Raw genomic sequence first — 18,226 nt, forward strand, 5'->3', positions numbered from 1 at the left:
CTATAATGCACTATGTAATGTATATTGTTAGTTTGAACTGAGGAAGTAGATCTACCCAAAGGTTTAATCCATATAAGCCTATGTTTGTATATAGTTTTAGACCCAAAAATTGTTATAAAAATGTAATTTAAATTTAAAAAGTCAATAAATTATGTATTAGCAAGTGCAAAATCAATTGATTTCAATTAATACTGGTAAATTTGTAGCCCCGACAATCAATCATCAAAATTGATTTTAATATCATAAAAAGTTGGTGAATATTATGTTCGGAAAGTTATAACAAAAGCCAATCACTTTTGAAAATATAGGAGGAATTAATATAGCGCAAAATTCATTTTTTGCAGGGTATCCCCGAGTGGAGCAATAACTTACTTCAATAATGTTGCTCTGCACAATTGTTCGGTATTATGTATATTAAATATACTAGATTGTTCAAAAAGTCCCCGGACTGACGTGCCTATGGACACTTCCTGTACTTTGTATGTTGCCGCACAAAACTTTCCACGACTTTTTTACGCTTTAAAATATATGGTGTTGGTATATTCTTATCCAAGATGATTCTAATTTTTAAAAGAATATGTCGACAAGATCTTGATCGCTTTTTATTTCAATGTCTTTTCCAAGAATTTCTTTTTTACTTTAAAGCTACAATTTTGAAATACTATTTAAAGCTTAGAGTTTTTCCGAATTTTGGTTTTTCCAACCTTTATACAGTAACTCACCTTTATTTAAAATTTTTCCACATTGTTTCACCACAGTGAGCCATTTGCGTGCGTGAGTCAAAATTTGCGCCCATCCAAGCTCACCACACTCACCAGCCAGTAGATGGCGCTGTGCTGCTCCTCACAAAATTGTGAGTGCTGCCGTTTCATTGTCGATGCCATATGTCAGAAATATATTTCCTATGGCCTCAACGTGTGGCAGCCTTTATATTCAATAAAAGTGCGATATTTATATATCTTACCATATCCAAATGTTTTTTGTTCAATTTGAAGAGTTTTAAAAATTTATCAAGAATTTCTGCTATTTTTTTGCAGAGTTCATTTCTACAATTGCAACATTATTGCTAAATGAACTAAAAATAAGTTCACACTTGAACGGCCCTTAATTCTCACCGGAACTAGTGTAACAGTGTGAACGAAGGCTGCCAGACATTCAAACTATCGGTATTTATTCTGCCAGGTGGCAGCGTCTTTCAAAAAACACAACAAAACAAATTTGGACCAAAAATATTTCAGCATTAAAAAACATTTGATTTGTGATGGTAAGCAAACTATAAATATGCGCATGAGTATTTAAAACGAAACTTTAACCTCATTACAGTTATTTTATTCATTCTTTAAATCCCTTGTGGGCAAAGAAGTCGTGGTTGAGTTGAAAAATGACCTCAGGTGAGTAAATGCCGCATTTGGCGCGTGCAAAGAAAATGTGCCTCTAAATCTAAAGAATTAACTAACTTGGACATTTATTGTAGCATTTGCGGGACGCTGCACTCCGTGGACCAGTATCTGAACATAAAGCTAACAGACATCAGCGTGACAGATCCCGACAAATATCCGCACATGCTGAGCGTCAAGAATTGCTTCATCCGCGGCTCTGTGGTGCGTTACGTGCAGTTGCCCGGCGACGAGGTGGATACGCAGCTGCTGCAGGACGCGGCGCGCAAGGAGGCTGTGGTGAGCACGAGGTAGAAACCAGAATGTGTCGGAGGAGCAACGAAGAATGCATTTTAATTTAAGCCGAAATATCAATTTTAAGAATGTCTACACTTTGCGATGTACATTGTGTAAACTACATCAAAGTGCAAAATTGTTAAAGCCAGCCAAGAAATTCGATTTGAATGAAAACACGATTATCCACAGGAAATCAAACATTATTCATTGTTATTGCGCTTTTGTTCGAATTGTATAATTAGGGCATTGTTGTACTACATACGTATGCAATTCATTTATCTTCTACATAAACGGCTCATAAATTTTTCATGAGTCACTTGGGGTTTGTGGCTCTGGAGCCCAAGGAGCGACTCTTTATTTATATGTCTGTATTTGTATTTTTATGTTTTTGTTTTGATGTGCTGGGAAATCGTTATTGGACTACGCTTGAATAAAATTAATCCTTGCGAATTCTATAATAAAAGGCAGTTGTCGGCTGATAAAATAAACAGATAGAAAGAAAGGGTATCTTCATGGCATGCTGCAGACCTTATACAGTTGCTGAGCACTGATTTTAATATTCGATTGATTGCTCCTATATCATCTAATATTAATAGTCGTTTCGCTTTACCAAATTGGTTCAGGATGTGCAAGACAATACCATCTATAAGTTTGTCTATGAGATACAAGATTTATGTATGTATACAAAACAATATATTAATGTATACAAAGTAATTTCTTAGTACCAAGAAAAAAAGACATTGGCTATAATGTATGTAGGTCAAAGGTTTGTCTAGGTACATTTTTGTAATAAGGGTTCGTTGCGACTTGTTATATGTTTAACGCAACGACATATAGAGTAGTTCTATTTATGTACAATAGATTTTATGATTGTTCTTATTCATGGATCAGCGACAAGGGGATGACCAATGTTCTTGCTGTCAGTTTCAGAGAAGAATAACAACGCCTCCATTTTGACCTCTGTTCTTGGTCGTGCCATTGAATCATCATTAAAACAGGGTAGGCAAGCGGAATGCGTTTAATTTTAAGGGGTCTTCCTTCGTCGACTGTATAAGAAGTGCTTGTAAAGTGGGTTCCCGAATTTATTATTGTTCTGTGTGTGAAACGGACGTGCACCTATGTATGTACATATAATAAAAATAATAAAAACAACAAAACTCGGAACAGTTTATGGCATTTGAATTTAAATTCACGTTTTTACAATTGTCAAGGCAGTATCTAAATACCAAACAAATGCCCATTTTGGGAATTACTTGCTGAATAATCGTCATGCCCTCCTTCAAATGACGGACGTGTCGTTCAGTTTTTGGTCGTCTGACTGCGCATAATTGAGCCAAGGACTGACAATGGACGTGGTCACTTTTGGGCAGTCGACTGTCGAGTCGACCTCCTGGCGAGTCTGCAATGGACGCGAATAAAAAGAAACTTCAGTCAAGTATCAAGCATCCTTCTTCCTTTGACTGGGGGTCATCCACGTTTTCCATTATTTTTATAAATTGGTTGCGCAGCGGCTAAAAAAAAATGTTTGTAGCACATATTTGGGCGCCGCTTTGGGCCTCATTTTGTTTTGCATTTGAACACGAACTTTGCAGTTATAAAATATGTAGCCATGTCGGGAAGCAACCCCTGTGGGTGGTGCTGAAAGCCGAGCATAAGAGTATAATGTGCTTGGTTGGATACGAGCACACGACTCGAGTTGTGGGTGTGAGTCTTGCTGGATTTACGAGGCATAGGCCAAGTTATAGGCATAGGCGGTAGTTCATCAACATGTTGAGTTGTGCTTGGTGCTTAAATTTGAATCGTAAAATTTTTTTGGTTATGCTCATTCAGTTTTTATTAAAAAATAAACTATACAAATTTTACAGAGATTATCCTTACAATCTAAAAAATACATACAGAGGATGAGTCAAACATGTGTGACAAGCAAGCATAGAGTTATTTATTTATTTATATAAAAACCATAGGCTTTTTCATAGAACGGAGCTTGGAATTCAAGTCAATCTTTTACTTTTGACTTTTGCTACTATTTCTTTTTTTTCTTTTTTTTTTTGCCACAAGTTGCGTGAACTGGACCTTCATTTGGCAATGGCGTGTAAACAGTGTTAGTATATTTGTATGTACATATAAAAGTTAAGTACACGTTGCTTAAGTATTTAGGGGGATTTACACAGAGTAATTAACCTGTGTAGATTGCAGCTTCTGTGTTAATCTGTTAGCTCTGCTCAAATTTCGCATTTGCAATAACATTACAGCTAATTCGGTATCCAGTTTGTGTGTGTTTACAGACGAGCAAGTTAGTTAGAGTAACTTTGAGTCCATTGGCTATGAGCAACAATTGGCACTGATCACTCCCTTATATGTTGTAAGCTACGAAACTATTTTGAAGTTAACATTCAGATATACAAAGACAGTATAGGCTCACAAATCAGAACTCTCACTAGTTGGTATTGTCAAGAAATTAGAATCTTATTTGCGCTAAAAAAAAATATAAACAAACTGCACAGTAATTAAACAAAATATTTAAATTTATTAAATAATCTTATTTAAGATATCGATTTAATATCGTATTTTTTTTTTTTTAATCAAGCTGAGAACTAAATGAATAGTAAGTAAAAAATTAAAGTAAGGAGTCAAACCTTTAATTTTAATCTTATTTTGTTAATTGTGAATTTTGCATCCCTTTTTGAGGTTTTTCATATAAAATTAAAAATTCTAAAAATATAACTATTTTGCAATATCAAATTTGTGAGAGTCTACTATATATTAGTTTCAACTTAAGCCACAACTATTGATACATATACATATTTAGTAACTTATTATATCTTCGAAAACTATTTTTGGCTCTAATTAATATTTTCCTTATCTCAATTACAACTAAGCACACGAACAGTGTTCAAAGACTTAACTCTCAATTAGTTGGACTAATCAAATGTAACGCGGTTCGATGATCTGATCATCGTGGATGCTCCCACCTCACCTCGCTTGAACAACCTCTATGACTATATCTGTATTTAGTGTATTTACTACTTTTTTAGTGTGTTGCCACGTTGGGTGCCTCTAGGAGTCCCTGTTGGCGTCGCACTAGCTCCTGGCTCAGGCAGCGGCAGCAGGAGCATGCATCCTCTGCTGCGCGCATCATTGCACCCACCCCCGCCTCAACCGCCACCATCGCCGCTAGCTCTGCTCACACACTCGACACGTGCTCGTCGTTATCGCCGTGGAGGCCAACTCCCGTCATTAGCTTCAGCCCATTGGCCACGCCCACACCCACACCGCCCCGCTGGCTGTCATAGTTGAGCACCAGCGTGGATGGAGGCGTCTGCAGCAGCAGCTGTTGCTGTTCCCGCAGGCAACCCGAGTGACGAGCAGCAATCGCCGAGCTGTGATTGAGATGCGGACTACGCACCGCGGAGCTCTTCCTCATCATCTGCGGCGTGGCGTGCAACAGACCCACCTGTTCCTTGAACGGTACGCCTCCGGTGCCATTGCTGGAACTACGGTAGTAGCTCTGCTGACGGAATGTGCGCATTTGCCGTGCACTGCCGCCCGACGCATCCACCTGTGTCACGGCCGTCAGCATGGAGGGAGTGCGCTGCGAGTCGCCCCTGTGGGATGGAGAGAGTGAAAGAGTATAGCGAAAGAGCGAGCGAGAAAAAGAAACATAACCTACCGGTTCAGGCTATATGCGTTGTTGTTGCCACCGGGAGTTCCCGATTTGTTGCTTCTGCCGGGGCACAGATGAAAGGCGCCATAGATGAGCGGGTTAACCAGGCTGTTGGACATGCCAAAGAAGAAGATGGCATCCTGCAAATCATCGCCCAGCTGCAAGTGAACCAGTAAAATTCAAATTAATTTCCAGTCCCTTTGTAAATGCTTTTGTTTGTGGTTTTTAGGTCCAGCCTTTGTGGCATGCCACAGCTTGAGCCGTCGTTTGTGCTACCTTTGTGAGGATTTTCATTATCTGGTCACAAGGGTAATCCCAATCCCTAGCACGCGTAACCAAGTCAACAATGCGGCCATTAATTAAAAAATTGCCATAAGAAATAATTCTTAAGTGCTCTCGGCCTCTAAAAAGCACTTTGACCCGCTGTCGAAGAGCGCAAAGAAAAGATTCAGTCATAAAAAGGATTTGAGAACAGCTTCCAACTGATTCCATTGAAAGACAGGCCGCTTATTTTGGCTAAAAGGAGTAGGAGTATGGCTAAGAGTACAAGTATATGCTCATTTTACAGCCGACACAAGCCGTAATATTAGTCACGTCAAACAAAACAACAAAGGGGAATCTCACACCACGGACACTCCCAGTTTGCTGCTGATTGATGGGCGTTCAAAAGTAACTCGTAAATGTTAAATGTTTCTAATAAAAATATACCACCGAGGGAGTATTTAAATGAAAACGCTAGAATAAGATATAGAGATGAAAGAAATGACATACAGATGAAGGAACATTTAGTATAAAAAAATAGGTTCTTTTGACTACCTCTGTAGATGATTTACATATAATAGACTGTGAAAAGTCTAAAGAAATAGAAGAAAAATAACTAATCATTTAATTAATTATACTATAATATTATTAAAATACTTATTTAAAACTGCAGTAATTTTCAAATTTTAGTTAAAATAATATAAGGAGGAAGATATGTATAGAATAGCTAAATTATATGATTCAAATTTGAGAATGAATTTCAGATTTCTGAGCTTCTGTTTAGAAAAATCTAATAAATTGAATTCATTTTAAATATATTAGTTTAATTAATATGAGGAAGATATTTATGGAATAGATCTATTATATGATTCAAACTTGAGAATGGATTTCAGATTTCTGAGAACCTGTTTAAGAAAATCTAATTAATTTTATTCTTTTCGATTATTTTAGTTAAATTAATATGAGGAAGATATGTATAGAATAGATCTATTATATGATTCGAACTTAATAGGGGTATTAGTTTCAGGAAAATCGAATTAATTTAAAATTGGGCGATTGGTTCTATAGACGTTGGCGTGACGAAACATTTTATGTTTATGGCTTTGATACTAGTTCAATCACAATGCGGACTTAAGCTCAAGCTCAAGAAGAACTAGAAGTATTAAAAACAATCTACAAGAATAACAACCCTTTTAAATTGGCAATTTTTTCCCATTGGTAAACGAGCTTGTAACAGAATGACCCACGCCTACAAAAGAACACTATTCCTGCCCACGCATTCGCATACTTGCCCTTTTATCTGGATTCCAGAACATGAAGATTATCATCATTACGTAGTAGGGTGTCCAGCAAATGAGAAACGCAATGATGATGACTACAGAGATGCGCAATGATTTCATTTTGGCCTTGTGTATCAAGCGTTGACGGTTTGTCTGCTGTGGCAGCTGCTTCGTTGTCGAATAGTTGGCCAACTTGGAGCCCTGAAACATTTTTTCACTGCCTGCCAAAAAGGAAAAAAAAAATAATGAAAGGGGGAAAAATGTGTGTGAGGTATGCAGCTGCTTTAGTTATCATGGTTTTGGTTGGACTTACTTGAAATGGTTCGGAATGTTGACATGTAGGTGCCTGAAATATTTAAATTAGTTGGCTCACATTAGAAAACGTTTGTACACAAAAGTATGTGGTAATATTAAAAGTATAATGTAAACTGGCGTTGTTCGTTTGTACACTAAAAATATACTCATTTATCGCCCGTGGAGCACTCATACAAAATTTGTGTTTTCAAAGAATATTTTAGACGACAATTTTGAAATAAATTTTATTTAAACTAAAAAAAATCAACTTTATTCTAAGATTGTATTTTTTGTATATTACTTTTAATGTTTTCTTATGTTAACATGTTAAAAACAAGTTTTCTTTATTAGTATTACTGTAACTACATGTTGAGTGTATCTTAATAAATTTTTAGGTTATTTTATAATAAAACTTATAATGTTAACAGTCCCTATATATGATTATTGGTTGACAACTTTTAGTTGATATTTTGTGTATGCATTTTTATGTTTATATTTACCAAAGAGTATGCAGAGTGGCAGCAGGAAAGTAAAGACGAGTGTAAATGTGGCATACATCTGTTCCTGCCAGTCGGCGGTATAGGTTCCGTGAGTTACACACTGATAGAACTCCTCGACAAAGGGACCTCGTGCCACATGGAAAATAAAGAACTGCGGGTAACAAGTAGGGAAAAGGGGAAAAGTGATGGGGAGATTGTTAAAAAGATGACACACGCAGTTTGATTAAATTTCCCTGGAAACATGCAGGAGAGTATTTGATTGAATATGTTTATCAGTTTCTAACAATCGAGTCAAAGGAAACCAATGATTAAACTTTTGAGAGAGTGAGAGTGTGTACACTCAGAAAATTTATTTTCTATATTCAAGAAAATCGCCATAAATTTTCTAATTGTGAGAAATATTTTTCTTCTAAAATAAATTGTTTAGGGTTTATTTTTCCAAAAACTAAAAGTTTTCTAAAATTTAGCAAAATTGCCTTTGATCAGCTGCTCAAAAGTCTTAATGCATTTTACGGTGAATCGCCTTTAAAATCGCACAAAAAAAAAAGACTTCGAGACATAGAGTAGGCTATTCTATTCACAATGAAAAGGTTTCTAAGTTGTGTGGTGTAGATTTCATAAGTTCCGTGGCTCTGTTGTTAGAGATGCTAACCTGCAACATTTTCAGTCTGGGCAACTGTGTTCGAATCTCAGTACCAGAAGTCATGAAGAAAATGATTTAAAATGTTTTTTAAATTCATAAAAATAAAATTGAAAAAAAAACTAAAATAAAGAACAAGAAGAAGAACAAAAAAAAAAATAAAATACACAAAAATAAAGCAAATAAAGAAAACTTATTAAGTGAACAACAACAAAAAATAAAGAAATAAATTTGAAATTTGTTTTTACTTTAATGCAAAAAAAAATTTGTTAAAATTTCAGAGTAATTTTTAGACAAATTTCTATTATTTAGGGCGAGTCACCTTAATATCTAGAAAAAGCTTTAGAAAATTATCTTTTAATTTTAGAAAATTTAGAAATTTTTTTTTTAAATTGACGCCCAGTCGCCTTTGGCGCCTTTTCTAGGCCGATTTTCTATATTTTAGTGTGAAAATTGACTGTTTTAGGGTGATTTTACGGTAAGAATTGTATGTGTGTATGTGTTAGCTTGATTATCGATTGTAATCACACGTTTCACAGAACTGCAGCTTAGCATCTCGCATTCTCAACAGTCTCAAATTGCAGTTAGCAAAGGACCAAGGACTTTGGATTTTCTACCATTTTCCATTGGACACAAAAACACACTCGTTTACGTTCGAATTTGTGTTAAAGCTCGACAAATGCATCATACTTATGAGTATCACCTGTTATGCATTTAATTAAATTATCCTTCAGTTGAACAAATCTTTACTTTTAGAAATCATTTCAACTCAACTTGTTACTCGTATATCCCTCGTTAATGTCAATAAATCTAGTTAAAGTGCTGTTGTGGTTATAATCCAGGCTCTCTGGCACAGTTGTGATTATAACTAATACATTAAAAGTCCTTTCATTTGCACATTTTATGACCTTTTCTCGGTTTCAGTGCTGGAGTCTGGTGTCTGGACTCCAGAGTGATGTGTCAACAGCTGGCGCGACTGGAAACACATCTGCAGTGCTTCGCTGAGCGTATAGTAGTAAAACTAAAACACTAAAACAGAACGTGAACAACGCCCGTATTAAGACTGATTTTTATTAATTTCGCACATTTATAACTTCCAAGCAATTGAACGATACGATGTTATTTCCTGTAGCATATTATAATTTTAGCTGAAATAAGAAACAACAAGATATTCTGTCGAAAGAAACTAAAACTTCATTCATGTCATTTTGTTTGTGTATCAATGTTAGAACAGGAACTGCTATATTTCGAGAAGATATTCTGCTTGATCTCGTTCAACGTCCTCGATAGTATAGTGGTTAGTATCCCCGCCTGTCACGCGGGAGACCGGGGTTCAATTCCCCGTCGGGGAGGTGTGGTAATTCACCTCTTTTTTTTTTAAACTATTTTCCAATCATATTTTAAATTAAATCTATCGCATTAAAAAGCATTTCACAAGCAAATATGTTGCTATTTTTAAATTTGTATTAAATGAAAAAAATAAAGAATATAACTTTAATATGTATTTATGTAGCTTATTGTATAAAACATGCTTGAATGAGATAATGAAACTCAATAAATTTTTTAAGAATATATTAAATAAGAGTAGTATGTTAGGCTTTAATCAAACTTGCACTTATCAAAAGCATATGTCAATTTTATGGTATATCCTCATTTGGCAGTTCAACAATAAGAATTTCTGTGCACATGCATATGTATGTGTGCATTGTGTGTAATAATGTGAACATGTTTATGCCAAAAGTGAATGTGTCCCAATAAAAGGAAATGCTTGCGAATTTCATTCTTTAAATGTTAAATGCGGAAGGAATTTCGGTTTCACGCCAGCAAGTGCGGGAAGGAGATACTCTTGCATAGTGTAATACAAACGTACTTATGCCGGATGCAGACACACACAAACACACATACACAAAAAGAGAGAGAGAGAGAGAGAGAAAAAGAGTAATAGAGAGAGATAGGGACAGAGAGAGAGAGCGAGTGAGTAAGAGGTATTGGGACAGGATCAACATTTGTTGTTTATTGCCAAAGGAAGTAAATTTTCATTTTGTTTTATTATTTGAGACGCGTGAAATGAACAGCAGGCTGCGACACGGCAACATGAGAGGACGAATAAGAGGACGAATAGGAGGATGAAAAGAGGGACGAGAATATTGAATTTGATACGATGTCTATTGATTATCGAAGCGACGACGCGAGTGCGTGAGTGGGAGATTGTGGAATAAAAATATGTGGAAAATATTGTGAATGAAGTTTTCGAATTATGCAATCGAATAACTCGGCAACAGTGGCGGCAACTTGAAGCGAGCCAAGTGTCACGTTTAAAGGCCTCATGAGTTTTATGTGACATATTCGATAAAGTCAAATGAGAAAAGTATCGCCTTGGGGCATGCAACACGCAACAGACTCGGCAGACAAGCTGCAACATTCTGGCGACTTCTGGACTGGCAATTTGCAAAACAACAGACCTATAAAAAACCGACATGATTGCGAAATGTCCATTAATTGGACTGAAATATTCAACGCTTTTGACAGTTGCAAAACTTTAAATTAAGTAATTAAGGCGAGTGAAAAGTGCACTAAGTTTTAGTAAGAGGCTTTAGCTGCGAGTACTTTCCACGCGTACTTAATAAAAGTTTAGAGTGCTGCATTCATTCTGGATAAAAAAAAGAAAGATGGTGAGAAATATTCATTTAAAAATGCAATGCAATAAAGCTATACAACAGGCAAAAGCTAGTTGGAATATGCTTCAACTACGGCTGCCATTGTTAGTCTCATGGAACGGGTTTTATATATTTTTCCAAAGTGTATAGCAAATATTTATAAAAGAGTTCCCATTATTTTATTTTCTTTGAATTCCGCGTCCATAAGAACATGCAGATGGCAATTGGCAGTTGGAAGTTGGCATTTGAATGAAGTTCGTATTTATATTGGCCAAGTATTCTAGGTACAATTTGCAATACGTTTTATATGTTTCATATAGAATTTATATGTAGGTCATATTACATTTATTTATTACTATTTGATAAATTCTAAAAGTCAAATATATATCAGAAAGTCTATCTAACAGACTCTAAAAGCTAGAGACACCAAGTGTAAATTCCTGTAGACCATCCTAAGATAAAAATCTAATTATAATTAATATTTATTGTATTATTTAAATAAGTTGGCAAACACACGTGATGCGTGCTACAAACACTTCCATCAACACACAAATGTTCTACAGTGAGTCCTAATTATGCTCGTATGCAAACATAATCATCGTCCAACCCTGAATTGTTACTTAAATAATCATGAGGCACTGATAAGAGATAAGAAAACAGCCGACTGTCTAATGGTGCTGTTTGCCAGGTAAACCAAAACAATGCGCATAATTGTCAGATTTTTATAATTAAATGTGTTAAATAATTCACAAAAACGTAGCATACATTTCAACGCTTTCTCCTGCTCAAAACACCTTGCTTAATGCGGAAACTATGCAAATTTATATAAAGTGGCTTACGAAACTGGGAAACAACTATTCAAAAAAACGCTGAAAACTGCTAAAGTTGCTTTTTTTGGGACAAACAACTGATAGGAAACTTGCCAAAAGTTGCCACAGAAATGTATCAAAGTGCCTACATCCATATGTAGATTGGCTGACAGAACGAAAAAAAACGAAAATCAAGAGAAAGACATAAAGGTTACATTTTGCATAATTTCAACCTTTGCCCACACTTTAATTTTTGCTGTCTGCTTACAATGCCAGAGGGAGGCTGTATTGAATACCGCTTAGAGCTCCCCAGACACTTAAAGGGCCTGAGAACTGAGTTCCATGTGTTCATCTAAACTATTTCAGCCTTCGTCAAATAGACTTCATCGTCAAATTGACAGATAATTTTACGCTCTAAGTAAATAAATTTAAGGAGTGCCCGTTAATTTTAAATAGAAATTGCTTTCTATTATAGCTTGTATTTAATCAGTGTTGCCAGAATGTTGACAGCTAAAATATAAGTGTAAAAGTATAAAAATGTATAAAAATGAGTTTTTCACAAAGGTTAAATAACAAACACAAAATAAAAAATAATAATTAAATCATATTTTTAATAAACACTTTAAAATATGACAATTCCTTTAGTTAACAATTTTCAAAAGTGGCATTAAAATCAATGAGGAACATAATATTATTATTTAATATGGTCTGTAAACCGCACCAAAATGTTGCTCTACTTTTCTAAACAGACCTTCTCCCAAAAATTGATAAATATACATAAAATATACAAAAATACAGCCTTGATAAACACAGATACAAAAAAGTAACTAATATAGCTTACTGTATACAATTGTTTTGTATATTTAGTAATAAATTAAAATGCCACAATTTAATAAAGTCAATGCCAGTTACTAATCTTCTAATCGTGGTTAGTCGCATCCCTAAAGCAAAGACTATTAAAATGCTGTTGGGCCATAAATCTGTTGGGCAACTCAATTATATATACAATCGGACGACAGAAACACAAAAACCTACACGGCACACATAAATAATGCAATAAACGTGTGAAAATAAAGGATTATAGCGAAAAAATGGTCGAAATGTTGGGTGTTTATTTATGATTAAAGATGGGGAGAAGGCAAAAAGCAAAAGGATGCCAACAGGGCAGATAAGTAGCCTTAAGCGAGAGAAGGACCGACCAAAGGACTTGTGAGTAGCATATAAGTATGTAAGTATGTAAAGAATATCCCAAAGCTAACTGAGAATGCTTGAAAATATGCCGGGAATATAAATTTTGCAACATTTACAACTGCTACAACTGCCAGCTAACCAGTTAAAGGACCTCTCTCTCTCGATGGGTTTCCCCTTTTGATAAAATTAAGTTTATTTGGCAGAAAGTGACACTAGGTCGAAAATGGCGAACGGCGAAGGATGAAGGGCGTGGCAATTTCCAAAGCTGCGTTTAGTGAGCTCTTATGCAGAAAGCAATCACTTTTAATGCCAGCGCACGCACCGACGCCTTCTTAGGAATATTTACGTGGGACAACGGGGCGTATGCGTGCCATAAAGCAAACGTATTATGTCAACTGCGGCACGCAGCCTGAGGCCTGGTCTTGACTTAGTGGCAGGCAACAAATTGCTGCCAAAATTTAGCAATTGTGCTGCTTTTGAAAGTAACGTATGAAAAAACATAACAATTTGAATTGATTTGCCGTAGGATTAACTAAATGGAGCACTTACCTGGGGCAAGCTGAGCACCAGCGAGAGTATATAGGTTCCTCCCAGAAGACGATGGCAGCGCTTCGCCATGTTGAGTGACTTCATCGGATATTTGACTGCAATCCAGCGATCGACGCCAATTAAAACCAACACATAGGTCGATAAATAGAGACTGAACATCTGGAAGAGCTTCACCAGCTTGCAGGTCAATTCATTTGCCAACCATTGAACTGTATAGCACCAGGCTGCCTCCCCAATCAGGCAAAATCCTGTGACAAGGACATCTGCGATGGACAAATGAAACATCAGAGAGTAAATGGCGCTCCAGGTGTGTCGAGAATTGCGACGCGTGATGCGAGTCTTGTATATATTCCAAATGGTCAGCAAGTTGCCCAACAGAGAGAACAATGCCATCACAGTCAACACGTAAACCTTGAGCAGACCAGACCGTGACAATTGTGGAGCATGATCCATGATATGCTCGGGAACCTGCTCGGCCACCGGCGATGAATCATGCAGACTGTCGATGTGTCCCAACGTTGAGATATTTAATTGAGAGTTGCTCATAATGGAAAAGGCAGTCTCAGTGGTTCGGCTGGTGGTGGGAATCGCTATTGGAGTGGCGTCACTAGCTTCTGTGGCCAGGGACAGACCCACGTCTAACAAATTCAGCGTGTAGTTGGCAATTTTAGGAGCTGCTTCAACAGCAGCTGCTGCAAACAGACGTGGAAAGTTCGCCATTGTCGACCAATTACTATCTGAATCATTAAAGGAATTATCCAGCAGGTCCAGAGATGCGGGAGGTGTGCTTTCATTATTGTCTACAGACAATCGTAAATTGGAGGGTTCTTCAAAAGCTTCCATTGTTCTGGTTTTTATGGTTTGTTAGTTTCAGTTTTCACTGGTGGTATCGGTGGTTTTACGTCGTGTTGCCAGCCTTTTGCATTGGCATCCACATTAACTAGTTGGCATTTTGACAATGCTTTTCGATTTATCGTAAATGTGTAAATTCGTTTGATTTCATTCTGAGGTTAGAAGTTTGTTGGAAATAAAACCAAGTTGAGCTGTAAATTTATATAATTTTAATTAGGTTGAATGCAGTCTGTGTATCATCAAAATATATTTATTCTCAAGAATTTGCTTAATTTATATTTATTACAAAGAAAGTAGAACCTGTTGAACTCTAGAGATATTTTAATGAAGAAAATTTTCAATATTTTGCTCTTGACACTGCACACTGGGCCAAATCGTGAAATAATATATTTGGCATAAAGTCGAAAGTTTCATGGAATTAAAACAAAAATTTTAGTATAACATTATCAAAGCAAATACTTCATCTATGAATAATTGATAATTGTTTTTGGTATTACTGCAACCGTTCAAGTTTTATCGGGTTTCAAAGTCAGGTGTTTAGTCAGCTGTTTAAATTGATAAAATTGGCGGGAAATTTTTATTGACTTATCGTGCTTGGCATTTGCACACTTTTGGAGCCAAACTTATTGTTTATATTGGATATTGAAGGTCAGGGAATGAAGACTGGATAAACCAAAAAATATGTTGTTAACTATTTCTATTTGTCGTTAATGTGTACTGTTTTATTTTGTCCAAAAATGAAGAAAATTCAAGAAAAATGCTTGTCTTCTGTGGAGTAAAAACTAACTTTCTACGGGTTTCTGCGGTCTGTAATGTATGCTAAATTAAAGTAGAACGGTTATATTAATTAATATTTGTAATGCTTTTTGCCGCTTTTTGCGGGCTTTTCGGTATTTTCATTTTGCAGGTAAGCTTGCAACGCTCCTGACCGTTTGATCGACAACATACGAATATATATGTAGTTTTGACCACCTAAAAATTAGTTATAATTCACTAAATATTTATGTTTTCATATTAAAAATCTCAATTTCCAGAGCAATTTCCTTTTTATGTGAAGATTACGTATCCGCAATGGCGGTCAGGGTAGGAATGGTCAAATGAACTCAAAATTTTGTTTATATATTTTGCTTACTATATTTATTAAATCGATATCTGTGGGCACTGGTTAGCTTAGATAGTTTAATAAAATTTAAATTAAATTCCATATTAATAATCAAAATGTTTTTAGCATTTTACATTATACAAACAAAAAATTTATTATATTAGCAGAAGCATCATCAATAAACGGAAGTAAAAGATATTGATATGAGTCTTTTTGATTTATTTCCATAACATCGATTTAGTAGTTCTAGATTTATTAGCCAAGTTAACTCTGACAGCAGAGCTAAGTAAAAAGTTGTTGAAAGTTGTTGAACGTGTAGCAAATACTGAAAAAAAAATCAATTCTAAATGCAAAAGTTACGACATTTCTGCAATTTTTTCACTGAATCACAGAGAAATCCCAAGGAACTTGAACGTTGATTTAAAGCTGTTGTCCAAACTTGGAAGAAGAATTCAACACTAAAATATTCATACTATTTGATTGGTAATTTTACGTTATCAAACGAACACTTTAGAATGACACAGGTAAAAAATAAATAGTATTTCTAGCTTAGAACTAGTTGTAATTTAATTACAGACCGAGTAATTAAGCATTTTCATTTGTTCAGGTTTCAATGTAAATGACTCTTAGCATCAATTTGCACACTATCGGCCTTATTTTTCATACTATTTGTTGCCGATGCAGTCAATTTAAATAAGTAATATTGCAACATCGCTGGCCGTCATTGACCTTTGCCATCCAGGTACAATTAGACTTCCGTAATTACAAAGGGGGGCTCTAAAGTAAATGTGGTTAATGCCTCAAACTCTCCACCTGTCTTCCTCTCTCCCTCTCATCAAATGGTGGATAGCACTGTGAAATTCAGTACAAAGCCCGCGAATTAGCTTTAATGGATACCACGACAACAAGTCGGCTGTCGACTTTGCGCTAAAGTCAGTGGCATTGTCAGGCCAGTCTGATTGCGAGTCGACGATTTCCAGTGCAAGTTCAAAGTAAAATTCCATAAAATTTCATTTTCAAAATTAATTTATGAACATAAATTAAATTGAATGCTTAGTTAGGGATGATATTTTGCCTGTGGCTTGGCAATGGGTAAACAATGAAACCAGTTCAACAAAATAAACAGAGTTCAGTTAAAGCTCTGTCAAAATCAAGCATACGCCACATGTGCACACGCCATATAGAAACTGAGCTTATGCGATTCTTCACACAAATTTAATCAATTTATCAAAATACTGAATTAATATTTAATTATATAGCATCAATTACAATAAATAACATTGCCAACTTTTAACGTGCACTAAATTAATATTAATTGATTAATTTAAGCTCGCAATCTGAAAGTAACTTAAATTTTTATTTTATTTTATCTTTTATGTAATTAACTGAACTCGATCTAAAATCAATTACAAGCGCACTTGCTCATAAAATTATTGATAGATTGTTAGATTGTCAGATTGTCGGATTGTCGGATTGTCTGCTTAATCGCCAGCAGCACTCACTGTCACATATATGTGCTTCGAGAACGTGCGAAAATTGCTTTGTTGTACCCGCATGCTGGGATAAAAGTTTATAATTCTTGGGGTGCTTAATCAGCGCGATTAATATACAAATGCGCATTTGATTGATCGATCGTCTGTTGAGGCAGGCAGGCAACCTGCCAAACTGTTGCCTGCCATCCCTCTTTCTGATTGATTTGCATATGATGTATCATGAATTGAAGACATGACCCAAATGTCTAGACGCCCCTGGACTTTATGGTCCTTAAGTGATTATTGTCAGCACAATATAAATTTAAATATTTCAAAAATATTTCGCAACTTTGAAATAACGTTGCATAGTCAGAAGGTGTCATACGCTGCGTATACGCAACTTAGATGTTATAATTGACAATGGAAATTATTTAAGTGGTTCTCTTGTCCAGACAACGCAGCTTTTAAACTTTCTTCGTTAGCGCCGTTGGGCATTGTTGGCATTGACATTAGTATTAGCATTGGCAGCAGCACTGGCATTTGTATTTTCATTGTTAATGGTTTGGCCAAAGGCCATTTGAAATGATGATTATCTGTCGTCCACTTCGCGGATGTTCTTTTGTGCTTGTTTTTGTCCAAAATATTTGGAAATGGCAAAACATTATTACCATTGGCTGCTTATCAATGCGGATACCCAGTAAATCAAAGTGCGAAGAGTGGTTGCAGATGTAGAAGACATATTTTTAAAGCTGATAAAAGCCTTTCTCTATCTGTAACTGAGAATTTAACTTAACACAGGGTATCGTCAAATCAAACACCTTTTTATTTGTATGTATATTCGTTCTTCCTTTGTTTTCTATTTTGTCTGTCGAAAAACTTTGCTCATTTACAGAAATTGAGTTCATTTGCGAGAGCGACTGTAACATCATTTGTTCTTCCTAATTGCAGAACAACATTTCAAAAAGTTCAACTAACTAAGAACTCATTGAATGCGGTTGTAGAAAATGAAAAGATCTGTTCTGTGTGATACACGGAAAGAAATAATATCTAAGTTACTTTAAAAGAGTCAATTGGAAAGCAAAGAAAGACACTCTCTGTATACTAAATACAGCTCATATATATTTTTACTATGGTTCTGGATGATGCCTGTACAATATACACGTATTTTATTCTGATCGCATGTTGTATAGCACATTATTTTTGACGCTTTTTAGCTTCTTCTTGGCCGAAACAGTTGAGTTATTTGCACAGTTGTCGAACCTTTTAGACATATTTATTTTTC

At 35.7% G+C, this 18,226-nt stretch overlaps 2 protein-coding genes and 1 non-coding gene across 3 annotated transcripts; 2 read left to right on the forward strand and 1 right to left on the reverse strand.

The window, feature by feature from the left end:
• The first annotated feature begins 1,197 nt into the window (after positions 1-1,197).
• On the forward strand, positions 1,198-2,034 carry LOC117787547 (U6 snRNA-associated Sm-like protein LSm2). Its single transcript, XM_034626095.1, has 3 exons — positions 1,198-1,264; positions 1,324-1,391; positions 1,475-2,034. Exons 1-3 carry the CDS (start codon positions 1,262-1,264, stop codon positions 1,689-1,691), a joined length of 288 nt encoding a protein of 95 aa, XP_034481986.1. The 5' UTR covers positions 1,198-1,261; the 3' UTR covers positions 1,692-2,034.
• A 2,498-nt stretch (positions 2,035-4,532) lies between these two features.
• Positions 4,533-14,557, reverse strand: LOC117787546 (gonadotropin-releasing hormone receptor). Its single transcript, XM_034626094.1, has 6 exons — positions 13,519-14,557; positions 7,673-7,823; positions 7,192-7,224; positions 6,891-7,099; positions 5,344-5,495; positions 4,533-5,278 (listed from the first exon to the last, which is right to left on the reverse strand). The coding sequence occupies exons 1-6, from the start codon at positions 14,359-14,361 to the stop codon at positions 4,858-4,860; spliced, it is 1,809 nt and encodes a 602-aa protein (XP_034481985.1). The 5' UTR covers positions 14,362-14,557; the 3' UTR covers positions 4,533-4,857.
• Positions 9,593-9,664, forward strand: Trnad-guc. The gene has a single exon. It is a non-coding gene; the product is annotated as a tRNA-Asp (tRNA).
• Positions 14,558-18,226: the final 3,669 nt, after the last annotated feature.

Source organism: Drosophila innubila (assembly GCF_004354385.1).
Source record: "Drosophila innubila isolate TH190305 chromosome 3L unlocalized genomic scaffold, UK_Dinn_1.0 0_D_3L, whole genome shotgun sequence".
NCBI lineage: Eukaryota > Metazoa > Arthropoda > Insecta > Diptera > Drosophilidae > Drosophila > Drosophila innubila.

Bases quoted from the DNA above. Each gene is read 5' to 3' on its own strand.
- LOC117787547 (XM_034626095.1), top strand. The intron at 1,392-1,474 runs GTGAGTAAATGC...CATTTATTGTAG, and splicing joins GAGTTGAAAAATGACCTCAG to CATTTGCGGGACGCTGCACT.
- LOC117787546 (XM_034626094.1), bottom strand. From the start codon at position 14,361: ATGGAAGCTTTTGAAGAACCCTCCAATTTACGATTGTCTGTAGACAAT. The intron at 7,100-7,191 runs GTAAGTCCAACC...CCTTTTTGGCAG, and splicing joins AACATTCCGAACCATTTCAA to GCAGTGAAAAAATGTTTCAG. The intron at 5,496-6,890 runs GCAAGTATGCGA...GTTCACTTGCAG, and splicing joins TCTGGAATCCAGATAAAAGG to CTGGGCGATGATTTGCAGGA.